This window comes from Neomonachus schauinslandi, chromosome 9, assembly GCF_002201575.2.
Source record: "Neomonachus schauinslandi chromosome 9, ASM220157v2, whole genome shotgun sequence".
NCBI lineage: Eukaryota > Metazoa > Chordata > Mammalia > Carnivora > Phocidae > Neomonachus > Neomonachus schauinslandi.
In genome coordinates, this window is record NC_058411.1 from 103,904,787 (window position 1) to 103,918,472 (window position 13,686).

General features: G+C 36.5%; 1 protein-coding gene across 1 annotated transcript in view; it reads right to left on the minus strand.

Moving 5' to 3' along the window:
• The window catches only part of DPP8 (dipeptidyl peptidase 8), a 63,729-nt gene that overhangs the window by 18,696 nt on the left and 31,347 nt on the right, over window positions 1-13,686 (minus strand). The window contains exons 8-14 of the mRNA XM_021693925.1: window positions 12,111-12,239; window positions 11,491-11,552; window positions 9,022-9,122; window positions 8,164-8,341; window positions 7,162-7,321; window positions 3,316-3,395; window positions 146-298 (exon numbers count right to left, since the gene is read on the minus strand). Of these exons, the coding sequence (XP_021549600.1) occupies window positions 146-298; window positions 3,316-3,395; window positions 7,162-7,321; window positions 8,164-8,341; window positions 9,022-9,122; window positions 11,491-11,552; window positions 12,111-12,239 (863 nt within the window). The remainder of the gene's footprint in view (window positions 1-145; window positions 299-3,315; window positions 3,396-7,161; window positions 7,322-8,163; window positions 8,342-9,021; window positions 9,123-11,490; window positions 11,553-12,110; window positions 12,240-13,686) is intronic.

Sequence of the window (13,686 nt, forward strand, 5' to 3'; positions counted from 1 at the left end):
AAAAAGAGTAGACTTTTTAAAGTTTTTTCTCAGAGAATCAGACTTCAGCAGGCCAATTTCACTGATTTTCACATTACTCTAAAGGAGTATTACAGCAGAAGGTCTTTTATATGATAGGAAACTCTTTTCCAACAGGGACTAATACCTGGCTGATGCAGCAAGAGTGGGAATAGCCACGGTCGGTCAGCCTTGTCACCTCTCCAGGGTTTACGTAACTGACCACGTATAGGTGATGTTCCAAAGGAGAGTCCTTGGTGCCTTCAAAATATACCAGCTTCCTGACTTCATCAACCTGGATCTGTCAAAAAAACAACAATAGAAAAATCAGTGCTAGCAGGACCTTGGCCAGGCTAGTAATTCAACAACCAATTCCCAATTTTAATTAGAATCATTTGAGTCACCCTTCAACTTGTGCCTCTTAAAACATTTTGCCACCAATGTTAATAAACCTGAGTTGGTTTTGCTTATGACTTTTACCTAAGAATAGATCTTGTCCACAAGGAAAAAGGACACTTGAATTGCATGCTATTATTAGTTTCCTATATGACTGAAACGTGGGCTTTTCTTAAAATGCAAGAATTATTTCATTATAACGACAACATTTTACAGGGAAAAAACATACCTATATTGCAGCTGAGGTCAACCATTCACGCACACTTAAAAGAGTCTAATTTTAGAATCCAGTGTATTTCTCAGTGCAGTATTATCTTAGGCAGTACTTTTTTGGTCTTTTGTACAAACTTGCAAAAGTATTTTATCTACTGGGTTGGGAAATAACTGAACTCAATTACAGTTTCAATACTGGTATAGTTTATAAATAAGTATGGATAAGATCTTTTAAGTCTTCATTCAGAACTCAAAAAACTGTAAGTAAACTCACAGCTGAATTAATTTAATATTCTTCACAAATTACAGTAGGAGTCTAAATAAATGGCTTTTATTGTCCCTTTAAAAAAATCTTCTACCAGGGCACCTGGGTGGCTCAGTTGGTTAAGCGACTGCCTTTGGCTCAGGTCATGATCCTGGAGTCCTGGGATCGAGGCCCGCATCGGGCTCCCTGCTCAGCAGGGAGTCTGCTTCTCCCTCTGACCTTCCCCCCTCTCATGCTCTCTATCTCATTCTCTCTCTCAAATAAATAAATAAAATCTAAAAAAAAAAAAATCTTCTACCAGGCTATTCAGTGTTTAATGAAATTCAAATTTTTTTGCCCAGCAAAGAAAACATAGATACATTTCCAAAAGCAAGTATTTTTAAATGCCACATTTTCTCCAGGACGCTGTTTCTTCATTATTAAATATTTTTTAGCATACACAGGTACAGAAATAAACACGGTTGAGATTAAGTAGGCCCACATGACATATACAGAAAGGATACAAGTGAGAGGAAATGCCAGAACAAACATTCATGAAGTTTCACAGGTATGTGTTAATCTGCGCAAAAGGTTAGGATAGGTTCTGCTCTTGACCTAGCAGCTGGGAGTAAGGCCTTTCAAAACTGAAGAAATAACTGGTTAATTTCTCACCCCTGATTTAAAGGTTCTTTTCTTTGTTTCGTGTAACTACTTTATTAAACAGAAGTATCAGAATCACCTTGAGGGGTTTGTTAAACAGATTGCTGGGTTCTGCCACCAGAATTTCTGATTCAGAAGGTCTGGGGTGGGCCCAATAATTTACATTTCTAAAATGTTCCCAGGTGATGCTTAGGCTGTACAGCTGGTCCAAGGACTATGAGAACCACTCCCCAATAGTGAGGAGCACATGGGCTTAAAAGTCTCAAAGCTCAGGGCACCTGGGTGGCTCAATCATTAAGAGTCTGCCTTCAGCTCAGGTCATGATCCCAGAGTCCTGGGATTGAGCCCTGCATCGGCTCCCTGCTCGGCGGGCAGCCTGCTTCTCCCTCTCCCACTCCCCCTGCTTGTGTTCTCTCTCTCGCTGTGTCTCTCTGTCAAATAAATAAATAAAAAATCTTAAAAAAAAAGTCTCAAAGCTTTACCCAATTATTGCCATTAAAAATCTTTGGGTGGGAACAAGGTCACTGACAAAAGCAGAGAAGGAAAAGGTAACTTTAAAAAAATAAGGCCAGGATAGAGGGATATGAAAGAGTAAGAAAGAGAGGCACAAACACATTACATAAGTAAGCATGACATAAAGAAAGAAGAAAATTGATGCACATAACTGCAAGTAACAGACATTTAGGTTGCTGAAATAAGATTCAGATCTGCGTAAATACAATTCTGTGGGTTCCATCAGTATTATCCAACCATTACACAAGCAGGAACTTTATAATAGTGTAATTTTTTGTTATCAGAACTTGGAATTGCACAGTAAGATTCTTCTCAAATGACAATAACATCCAAGGTCCCTAAACAGAAAAAATATATTTGGATATATATAACCAGAAGGCCACGTGAGACGCTCAGTGGAAATTAGACTAACGGTTACCTACGATATTCTAAAGTTTTTACCAACAAAACCAAACCTGACACCCGGATCTTCACTTTCTCTCCTTAACCACCTTGGGGACTGTAAGTGACTTCTATAGCAGCCAGTACACCTAATCCTTTAATAAATCTCCAAATCAATTTAAGGAAATCAAAGGCCTTCCCTAAATCCTGGTAGCATACATCAACTTAACTGAATGTATCACACACATAAAAGATGGGGTTCTTAGAGCTCTCAGGAAACTGACCACCTAACTGAAAGTTCAAAGAAACACAAGATACTATGAAAGGCAAAAGAAAAAAAAAATTCAAATTCACTGAATTGTTACAGAAGGCCACATGCTAAGAGGAAAGAGGGTGGATTTTCCTCTTTTTCCATATCAACCTACACTCTGTATATATGTCCACCACTCTTTGAAGGTGGTGGATAAAACTTTAAATTTGTGAGATAAGATAAACAGGTAAGTGAAAGAGAATCACTATCTCAGAAGTAGTAAATGCAAGTTCAAATGTAGAAATGACATGAGCAGTCTATAAGAGATATAAAAATAATTTTCAAACAATATCCCAACTCACAACTTTTGCAGACTCAGAAAATATGGACCAGCCTTTTTCTTATTAAGCAGCAACACTATACTTGAAAATGATGAACTTAAGTAACCAGAACACATCTAATACCAGGGCTATAAAACGGGTGATTTATAATTTAAACTAAGATTCTTCCTTTCTAAAACTTGAGTTCTTGTAGGCCCTAACTTAATACTGTCAAAACACTGGGGTCATATAAAGTTGTACTACAGTTTTTTTGTATATATATAACTTGCATAAACACAGCAAATGTTGACCAAACATATCAGTAGAATAAAAGAGCATACATTAGATCCATGCCGGCCAAGAACTTCCCATTCACCACTGGTAATTGCTATTTCTTCTTTGACAGGACACTTGAAATCACCTAAAGATAAACATAGTTATCATTCAGCACTCTGTATCAGACTATAAGCAAATGAAACAATGAAGAACATTACTCTAAACCTCTTTTTTCCAAAAGCACAGTAAATAATTTAAGTTATATCTGGGGTAATGAAAATGTTTTGAAACTAGGCATGGGTGCTGACTGCACAACACTGTGAATGTACTAAATGCCACTGTTTATCTTATTTTTCTTAATGTTTTAATTAAAATTTTTTTTAAAAAAAGTAATCTCTACACCTAATGTGAGGATTGAACTCAAGACCCTGAGATCAAGAATCATATGATATGCTCCACCAACTAAGCCAGCCAGGTGCCCTGCCACTATTCATTTTAAAATGTTTGTTCAAAGGGCGCCTGGATGGCTCAGTTGGTTAAGCGTCCGACTCTTGATTTCAGCTCAGGTCATGATTGAGGGTTGTGAGATTGAGCCCCGAGACAAGCTCTCCTCAGTGGGGAGTCCGCTTGAGATTCTCTCTCTCCATCTCCCTCTGTCCCTCCCCACCCATAAATAAATAAATCTTTAAAAAAAAATAAAATGTTTAAAATGTTCATTTTAAAGTGGTTAATTTAATGTTATGTGAATTTCACCTTACTTTTAAAAAAGTCTATAGTTAAAAAAATTCCAAGTTATGAGTCTTCACAATACAATGGAATAATGGTGGAAGGATCCATGTAAAATCAAGTAAAAACAGCAAAATAGATTCTGATGGCAAAGCCAGAAAAAAACTCAAAAGCAATTGTATTCCTAAGACCTAGAAGTCCAATGGGTTGACAAGGCATTTCCCCTAGAAATGCAACAAACTACTTAAAAAGCCACAAAAGAAGAATTTTTATACAATTGTTCTTCATCTGCCAAAAAATAAACTGGGTATTACCACAGTAAATGCCAACATGCCCCATTTGTCTTTATGAGATTCTGTCTGGGTAAAGAAAACTCTCGGTGGCCAGTGGCCGAAGGAGGAGGTTAAAAAATGGAAACCATTTCTCTTTGCCTAGTAGCACTGTGGGAAGAGACAGCTGGGGACGGATTATACGATGGTACAGGGTCTTAACTAGGGTCCCTGTAAGGTTAAAAAAGTTGATTTATTTTTTCTTAAGACACAAAAATTCAACTTAGTACTTTAAATTTTATGTCCAGGAAATAAATACTATTTAATATATATATAACAAGTACTAATTGTTTCACATTATAGCCACTTGAGGAAGAAGAGGGAGGAGGAAGATAAAGTAGATACCACGGAAAAAGGAAAATTTGGAGAAAGAAAGTCTAAGAAGAAAGGAGGGGAAGGGAAAGAAGAGGTAGATAAACTGAGGGGTCCAGAAAGAGACACTGAGAGGGAACAAAGAGGCTAGGCTTCAGGGATGAATGTTAACTGCCTACACTCTTCAACAGGAGTTTATAATTTTAAGTTACCAACATTTTATTACTGTTCCCCAAATATTGTTTTAGTTAATTAATTATTATTCACAGCTCTTTGACCATTCTTCATCACTAAAATTTCTGGAGGGTGCCTAGGTGGCTCAGTTGGTTAAGTGTCTGCTCAGGTCATGATGCCAGGGTCCTGGGATTGAGTCCTGCACTGGGTTCCCTGCTCAGTGTGGAGCCTGCTTCTCCCTCTCCCCAACCCCTCCCCACAGCCCGTGTAGTAAAATTTCTGGAATTTCGTAAGTGGATTTAATTTATGAACAACAGAGGAGCTGGTAAGGGCAATTTCACACTAAGGCTCTCAAGGAAGAAATTCATCATCTTGGATATACAAGATGCAGTCTGCCTTAAAAAAATTAGGCTAAGTAAAGGAACAGAGTCATAGGCAGTATTTATTTTGTTAGTCCTAAGATGTAGCTCATGTTTCCCAAATAAGAATGATATTTAAAAGGCCTTGTTGAGAAAAACATGCAACCCACTTGAAAAGTTGGCAAAGGATTCAGACAAACACTTCTTCAAAGAAGATATACAAATGGATAATAACACATGAAAAGATGTACAATGTTACTAGTCATTAGGGAAATGCAAATCAAAGGCACAATGGCATACCACTTCATACCACTTCACTAGGATGGCTATATCCAAACAAACATGCAAATAAACAAACCACATGGAAAATAACAAGTGTTGACAAGGATGTTGATGAACTGGAGCCCTTGCGCACTGCTAATGGGAATATAAAACGGTGCAGCTGCCACAGAAAAGAGTATGGTGGTTCCTCAAAATATTAAAAATAGAATTGCCATATGATCCAGTAATTTCACTTCTGGGTATACACCCAAAAGAACTGAAAGCAGGGTCTCAAAACAGGTATCTGTACACCCATGTTCATAGCAGTATTAGTCACAACAGCCAAAACATGGAAGGAACCCAAGTGTCTGTAGACAGATGAATAGAAGACACAATGTGGTCTATACACACAGTTGAATTTATTCAGCCTTAAAAATGAAAGACATTCTCACATATGCTATGACGAGGATAAAACTTGAGGACATTATGCAAAGTGAAGTTAGACATAAAAGGGCAAATACTGTATAATTCCACTTATATGAAGTATCTAGAGTAGTCAAAATCAGAGAGACAGAAAGTAGTTGTCAGCGGTTGAGGGGAGGGAGCAATAAGCTAAACTGGGTATTATTTACTGCATAGCTTCAGTTTTGGAAGATGAAAAAAGTTCTGGAGGTAGATGGTAGTTAATGGTTGCATAACAATAGAAACATACTTAATGCGACTAAACAGTACACTGAAATAGTTAAAATGGTAGATTTTGTGTATATTTTGCCACAATTTAAAAAATGGCTGTTGAGTCTGTTATGTCACAAATGGCATTTAAGCATATAACATTATCATAAAGTGCCTACCATTCTAAAACAAACTCTATATTATTAAAGTAGAAAACTATAACTCAAATAAAAAAACAAAAACAAAAACAGGAGAACTACTGGATATACCATTTCACTTTTTCCAGGCTTACATGTCCATTCTGTATTACATTTCCCAGAAGGAAAACCATCACTTTTTAGAGAGAAATTAATTCCAGCTGACACAATATTTAATTTCACTTTGGACAGCATAATTATATCAATCTGAAGAGCTATAACCATATTAACTTCAGTGTAGATGCAGACAGTATTAAACCAAAAAAAATAGGAGGGGCGCCTGGGTGGCTCAGTCAGTTATGTAGCCAACTCTTGATTTCTGCTCAGGTCATGATCTCAGGGTCCTGGGATGGAGCCCCATGTTGGGCTCCCTGCTCAGCGGGGAGCCTGCTTCTCCCTCTCCCTCTGCTCCTCCCCCTGACTCGTGCTCTCTCCCTCACACTGGTGCTCTCTCTCATAAATACATGATCTTAAAAAAAAAAAAACATAGTATGTAAAAAAACAAAACTAGGATGTAAAAATATCTAATAACCAAGTAACATTTTAAAAACAGCTTTTTAAATCTAAATATGACTTGGGCTCACTTTAAACAAATTAAAAATTACAGTCAAGGCAAAAGTAGAAAGCAAAAACAAGTAATTCCATTCCAAGAGATTACTCACTATTAATAGTTTCTTACATATCCATCAAGAACTTTGTCCTGTGATTTCACATATGTATTTATATTTTAGCTTAACTTACGTATTAAGTTTAATGAAGCAAGTACTGATGCTTATAAAGTATATAAAGTATACAAAAGTGACATTATATTACCTTGCCCCTCCCACTTTCTGCCCCCAACATATATATATATATTTTCTAAATAAAAAAGGATTTCTTACTTGGGGCAGGCAGCCCACCACTGGATCGTTTATATTTGCTCTCCTTTAAAATGGATGTGATTTTGTATAAATGACGGAAACCTGTTTTGCATTCAGAGGCAAAAATAAATTCAATTTCATCTTCATGACTTTGGGGAAAAACATGAAAGATGTCATGGATCTGTAAAATGAATAGCTTAATTTACTATACACATTAATGAAAATACTACATAAACAATTCAATTAAGTTAGAGAAAGAAGAATTACTTGATAAATACATTCTAAAACATAAATAACTGTCAGTGCTAGGGGGTACTGTGTATTTACAATATAGATTTTGTCTGGTCCTTTCACATTTATCTCATTTTAGTCATAGACTTCATTCATTGAGAAATAAATGTTCCCTATGGTGAAAAAAGAAAAATACAACCAAAAGCTTTTTCTTACTCATCTCTATAATCCTTTGAAACATGGCATGAGGTTTAATGATACAAATCTTATTACAGAATCTTACTACTTATTCTTATCCAAAATCTTACTACTTTTCTAAAGAGAAATATTGTAACAGTTGAAGGGTGAATCATATAAAGCCTGTACTCAGCCAGGGAGTGATCTGGCTTTATTTATTTTGTATCTTGTTTAAGTTTTTTCCACTAAATTGGAAAATGAAAAACTCAATCCCAACTGGTAAATTTTGGTATAGTTTGCCAACTTAAAAGAGAAAGTCTCTTCTAGACTTCTACTGAGGTCCTCCTAAGAGGCACTGATGAGGCTGTTTTTCAATACATGATGTGTCCAGGAACAAGGGCAAATTTGCAACCAAGGAGATAACATTATCTCCTTGTCATGTCAATGACATCTACTTTCTATCTACAAACATTCCAATTTGAAATGTTCAAACTAAGCAAATAATGTTCCTGGTTACTCTGAATTTAAAAATTCGTTTGGATAGTTTTCTATAAAACTTCACTTCCTTTAGCATTCTGAGAAAATATATAACCAAGTACAGGAAAGCATACATACATTTATCCAGATGTCTGTTGTTTCTTCATAGATAATTAGTGGTGTCACGGAGTCAGGCACCAACTCGATGAGTCTCTGTCTTTCCATGGCATCATCTTCTACTGGGATAAATAATTCAGGTGAGATCAACACTATCTGTAGGCGAGTTTGGGAGCGATCTAGTAGAATGGACCAAGCACTATTTAAACAAACAAAAAAGCACCAAAAATAAAGCCATCTCTCAGAAAATGAATATTCCCCTACTCTCTCCTCTAGTACCCATCTGTTATTTCTGTAATCACAATTAAAGAATTGCTTTAGTAGATGTTAAATTATCACTTACAAATGGCTAATTAAAAGTATTAGCTTATTCTATACTTATTTTTTAAAGTTAGGCTTGAGTTTTTTTTAAGTGGTTTTCTTTAAACTCCTAAAACCACAAATGACCTATGAAATTGTTTTTTCCCCTTAGTGTCAACAATTGGCGGCCTTGTGAAACTCCTGTTGTCTACCTTAGGAACTATATGTAATCACCTTCACAAAACTCTTACGAAAAGTTTTGCTTAAATTATATAATAAAAAAATATAGCCATTCTTATACGTGAGCCCTAAAGTCATACAATTTAACCACAAATAAACACTGAAACCATGACTGGCCATGTAACAGACAGAATGAAAATGCAATATGCCCCTATACTTACAGGATTACGAATCCACAAGCCCACTTAGCTCAGGAAAAGTTCTCTGTGCAGAAATAACTACTCTGCAAATTTGCATGTGAAGGCATCTCCAACTGAAGGGCAAGCCTAGTAACATAAACATTTCTAAAGTTCTGGATTCTAAATTACGTATAAAGAAGTGACAATTTAACATACGCACTATTTTCCCTCTGGAGTCCATCCAGCTCTGGCAATATATTCAACTCCTTCAAACAGAATCTCAAAAGGTTGAATTAGTTCCTTATCTATGACATCGATAATCTATTAAAAAGGAAAAAAAAAGGAATCGAGTTACAGAAGATTTAGATCAGTAACTAGTTTACTAGTCTACCTAAATCATCACCTTTAACAGCATGACATTTTTTCAGACTTAGGTATTTAAAAAGGCATGAGAGATACAGCAAAACCAGAAGTAAGTTATGGGTTACCTACACTGGTGTGCTCTTCATGCCTAAAAAAGTTCTAAGCACAAGAATTAGCACAGTCTAAAAGTCTTTTACCATGAGTTTATATATACTAACAGAGCCCTTGCTAATAACTGGTAAAAACAGGTTTTAATCACTTTATTTAGACTCTAGTTATCAAAGAAAAATAATAATCCCTAGTTCCCTATATTTTAGCCGAAAATATGATTTGTGTAATATATTAGTGAAACGGCCCTAAGTAAACAAACTTTTTTCCTTTAAAAATCTAGCCAACACAAAAAAGTTTGTCTGTTTATTTATTTTTAAAGATTTTATTTATTTGAGAGGGAGCATGAGTGCGGGGAGGAGCAGAGGCAGAAGGAGCTGGAGAAGCAGACTCCCCGCTGAGCAGGGAGCCTGACATGGGGCTCGATCCCGTGACCCTGAGATCATGACCTGAGCCGAACGCAGACACTTAACCGACTGAGCCACCCAGGCACCCAAAGAAGGAAGTTTTTTAAAAAAAGGCAAAGGATCTGAATAGATAATTCTCCAACGAAGATCTACCAATGGCCAATAAGCACATGAAAAGATGCTCAACGTCATTAGCCATCAGGAAAATTTAAGTCAAAATCACAATGAGATACAATTTCAAACTTACTAGGATGGCTATAATAAATAAGACAAACAATAGAAGGGTTGATGAGGATGTGGAGACTGGAAACTTCACACAATGGGAATGTAAAATAGTGTAACCATTTTGGACAAACAGTCTGGTAGTTCCTCAAAAGGTTAAACATGGAGCTATCATATGACTGAACAATTCTACTTCTCGGTATCTCTCAAGAGAAGCGAAAACATACACACAGATTCATGGTTGCATTATTCATAACAGCCAAAAGGTGGAACACCCTAATTGTAACTGATACGTGGGTAAATAAAATGTGGTATAGCCACACAATGGAATATTACTGGGTGATAAAAAGCAAGAAAGTGCTGGGGCGCTTGGCTGGCTCAGTCAGAAGAGCATGCGACTCTTTATCTCAGGGTTGTGAGTTCGAGCCCCATGCTGGGTGTAGAGATTACTTAAATAAATAAAAACTTAAAAAAAAAAAGGCAAAATAGTGCTGATACATGGTGCAATATAGATGGAGCTTGAAGACATGATGCTAAATAAAAGAAACCAGACTAGATACTGTATGATTCCATTTATATGAAGTGCCCAGAATAGGCAAATCTACAGACAAAAAGTAGATCAATGGCTGCCCAGTGCCAAGGGACATATGAAGGTTGGAGGGTGATGATTAAGGGATGTGGGGTTTCTTGTGAGGTGATGAAAATGTTCTAAAATTATGGTAATGGTTGCATAATTCTGTTAATATACTAAAAGCCATTCTAAAACTTTAAAAGAGTGAACTGTATTGTATGTGAATTATATCTCAATAAAGCTGTTAAAAAAAGGCTATCAGAGAAGACTGGGTTTTTGTTTTGTTTTGTTTTGTTTTTGTTTTTTAAGTAGGCTCCACACCCAGCATGGAGCTCAATGCAGGGCTTGACTCACTGCCCTGATATCAAGACTTTTACGAGATCAAGAGTCAGATGCTTAACCGACTGAGCCACCCAGGTGCCCCAAGAGGACTATTTTTAAATTAATCTTGTATGCAGTCAGCTTATAAGCATTCTACTATCCAAATGGAAAGCAGAAATACAAGAGAAATGTGGGACATCCAACACAGAAGGTAAGTCACTAGTCAATGACTGCTATTTTTAAAATACGGATCTGAAGAATTAACAATGGCAGAGAGGAAAAACTTTTGGAAAGGAGTGGTAAATATGCATATCCCTATATTCTTGTCTTGGGAACCAGCAAAAAGTTTCTAAAGCATGGTCCACAGATCTCAGCAAGTTAAATGAGTTCAAAAAATTAAAAAGTATATCTAGGGGCGCCTGGGTGGCTCAGTTGTTAAGTGTCTGCCTTCGGCTCAGGTCATGATCCCAGGGTCCTGGGATCGAGCCCCGCATCAGGCTCCCTGCTCAGCGGGAAGCCTGCTTCTCCCTCTCCCACTCCCCCTGCTTGTGTTCCCTCTCTCACTGTCTCTCTCTGTCAAATAAATAAAATCTTTAAAAATAAAATAAAATAAAATAAAAAAATAAAAAGAATACCTAAGATATCTACTAGACTGACTAGTTAAGTGACATAAATCAACTCAACATTTTATACTTACCCTTCCTTCAGTATCAATCATTATTTCTGACATCTTAAAGGTGACTTTTGGATTTGCTGTGCCTTTAGAAAGAGACATGAATAGTAATGAATAATCAAAATTATTCAAACTAATTTTGCTAGATCAATCCCCTTTATACTTCAAGTCAGGAATATTGTAGAGTCAGGGCTTTACTGTATAAGAATCTCAGAACTCCAACTCAAATTCATAACTCTCAACATTAGTATCAAAAAAAAAAAAGAGAGAGACTGGAAAACATCAAGAGTCAATATGAAATAAATAAAAGAAATTCTGTGTCATTTTGTAATTGAAATGTTAACAGCAAAATAGAAAAAAAATTAGTGACTTATTAAATAATCCCTTAAAAATCTTTATTTCCTAGCAAAAACTCCTCTTTTTTCATTCCTTGAAGTAACCAGCTTTGTGTACTTCCCAACCTTTGAAAAGAATTAAATAAGATCACCCTATAATTAAGAAATCTACTTCAGTGATACTTAATGAATAACCTACCTTTACTAAGGCTGTAAATAACTAATGTTGACCATACCTCTGGATGATTGCAGAGAATCTTGTTTGGAAAGCAGAAATGAGTAAATATAAATGTCAATGGTATATCGTACCTGTTTTAGGATAACGGAATGAATCTGCCCTCCTTGTTTCCAACATAGGGGATGTAACATGAATAATTTCCACCTCAGATTCATCATTTTCTTCATATAGAATTCTCAGAATTTTGCTGCCACTGGGAGCTTTTAAAAAGGAATTTAAATACTGAAAATTTAGAAGAATTATTCCAGAGAGTAATCATAACTGACCATTCCCTCTAGTACTATATTTCCCACAGTGAAAAATAATTTATGTATAAAATACACTGCCTTTTGTATAGTGTATGAAAGTATCACCAGTCTTTGCACTAGAAAGGTGAGTTACTGGGGCGCCTGGATGGCTCAGTCATTAAGCGTCTGCCTTTGGCTCAGGTCATGATCCCAGGGTCCTGGGATCGAGCCCCACATCGGGCACCCTGCTCGGCGGGAAGCCTGCTTCTCCCTCTCCCACTCCCCCTGCTTGTGTTCCCTCTCTCCCTGTGTCTCTCTCTGTCAAATAAATAAATAAAAATCTTTAAAAAAAAAAAACAAGAAAAAGAAAGGTGAGTTACTACTAAACCACTTTTGCTGGTTAAAGGAAGGCAAAACCTGGAGATAATTATGTACATATACATATATATATGTATATATTTAAAATTTAAGTAGGCTCCATGCCCAACATGGGGCTTGAACTCATGACCCAGTGATCAAGAATCATAGGCTCTACTGACTGAGTCAGCCAGGTACCCCTGTACCTATACATATTTAAAACAGGGGAAACACACTTATGAAGGACTTCAGTCCAGGTATACCTTAAATGCATTCCTTGTTGAAAAACGGATTACTCAATTATATTTATAATATTTCCTATAACAAAATAAATGTTATTTTTAAAAAAAGATTTTATTTATTTATTTGCGAGAAAGAGAGAGAGCAGGGGGGACAGGCAGAAGGAGAGGGGGAGAGAGCCGCAAGCAGACTCTGTGCTGAACACAGAGCCCGATGTGGGGCTCCACCCAGGACCCTGAGACCACGACCTGAGACAAAATAAAGACTTGGACACCCAGCCAACTGTGCCACCCAGACACCTGAAAATAAATGCTATTTAAATAGAGTCCAGTTTTCTTTTAATGGTTTCTCTAATTCACGTCAAAATCTTGTTCTAACAAACACAGTTATGGCAAAACATTTTACATCTTAAAATTGAATGTCCAAATCTAAGACGTGGCTTAAAAATAAGTATTTTTCATGGTCCCTTAGAGAAATGTTCAAAATACAAGCTGCTGGGGCACTCAATCAGTAAAGCGAGCAACTCTTGATCTCGGGGTTGTGAATTCAAGCCCCACATTGGGCAAAGAGCTTACTTAAAAAAACAAAAATGGTAGCTGCAATCCATTACTGCATCATGAAATCTACTAATGGGTAATAACAAGCATTTAAAATATACAACGAACAAAATATATACAATATCAGAGTGCATTACACATAAAGGTAAGTATTGCTTCATGAAATTTGTTTTTTTTTTTTTTTAAGATTTTATTTATTTATTTGACAGAGAGACACAAGCGAGAGAGGGAACACAGCAGGGGGAATGGGAGAGGGAGAAGCAGGC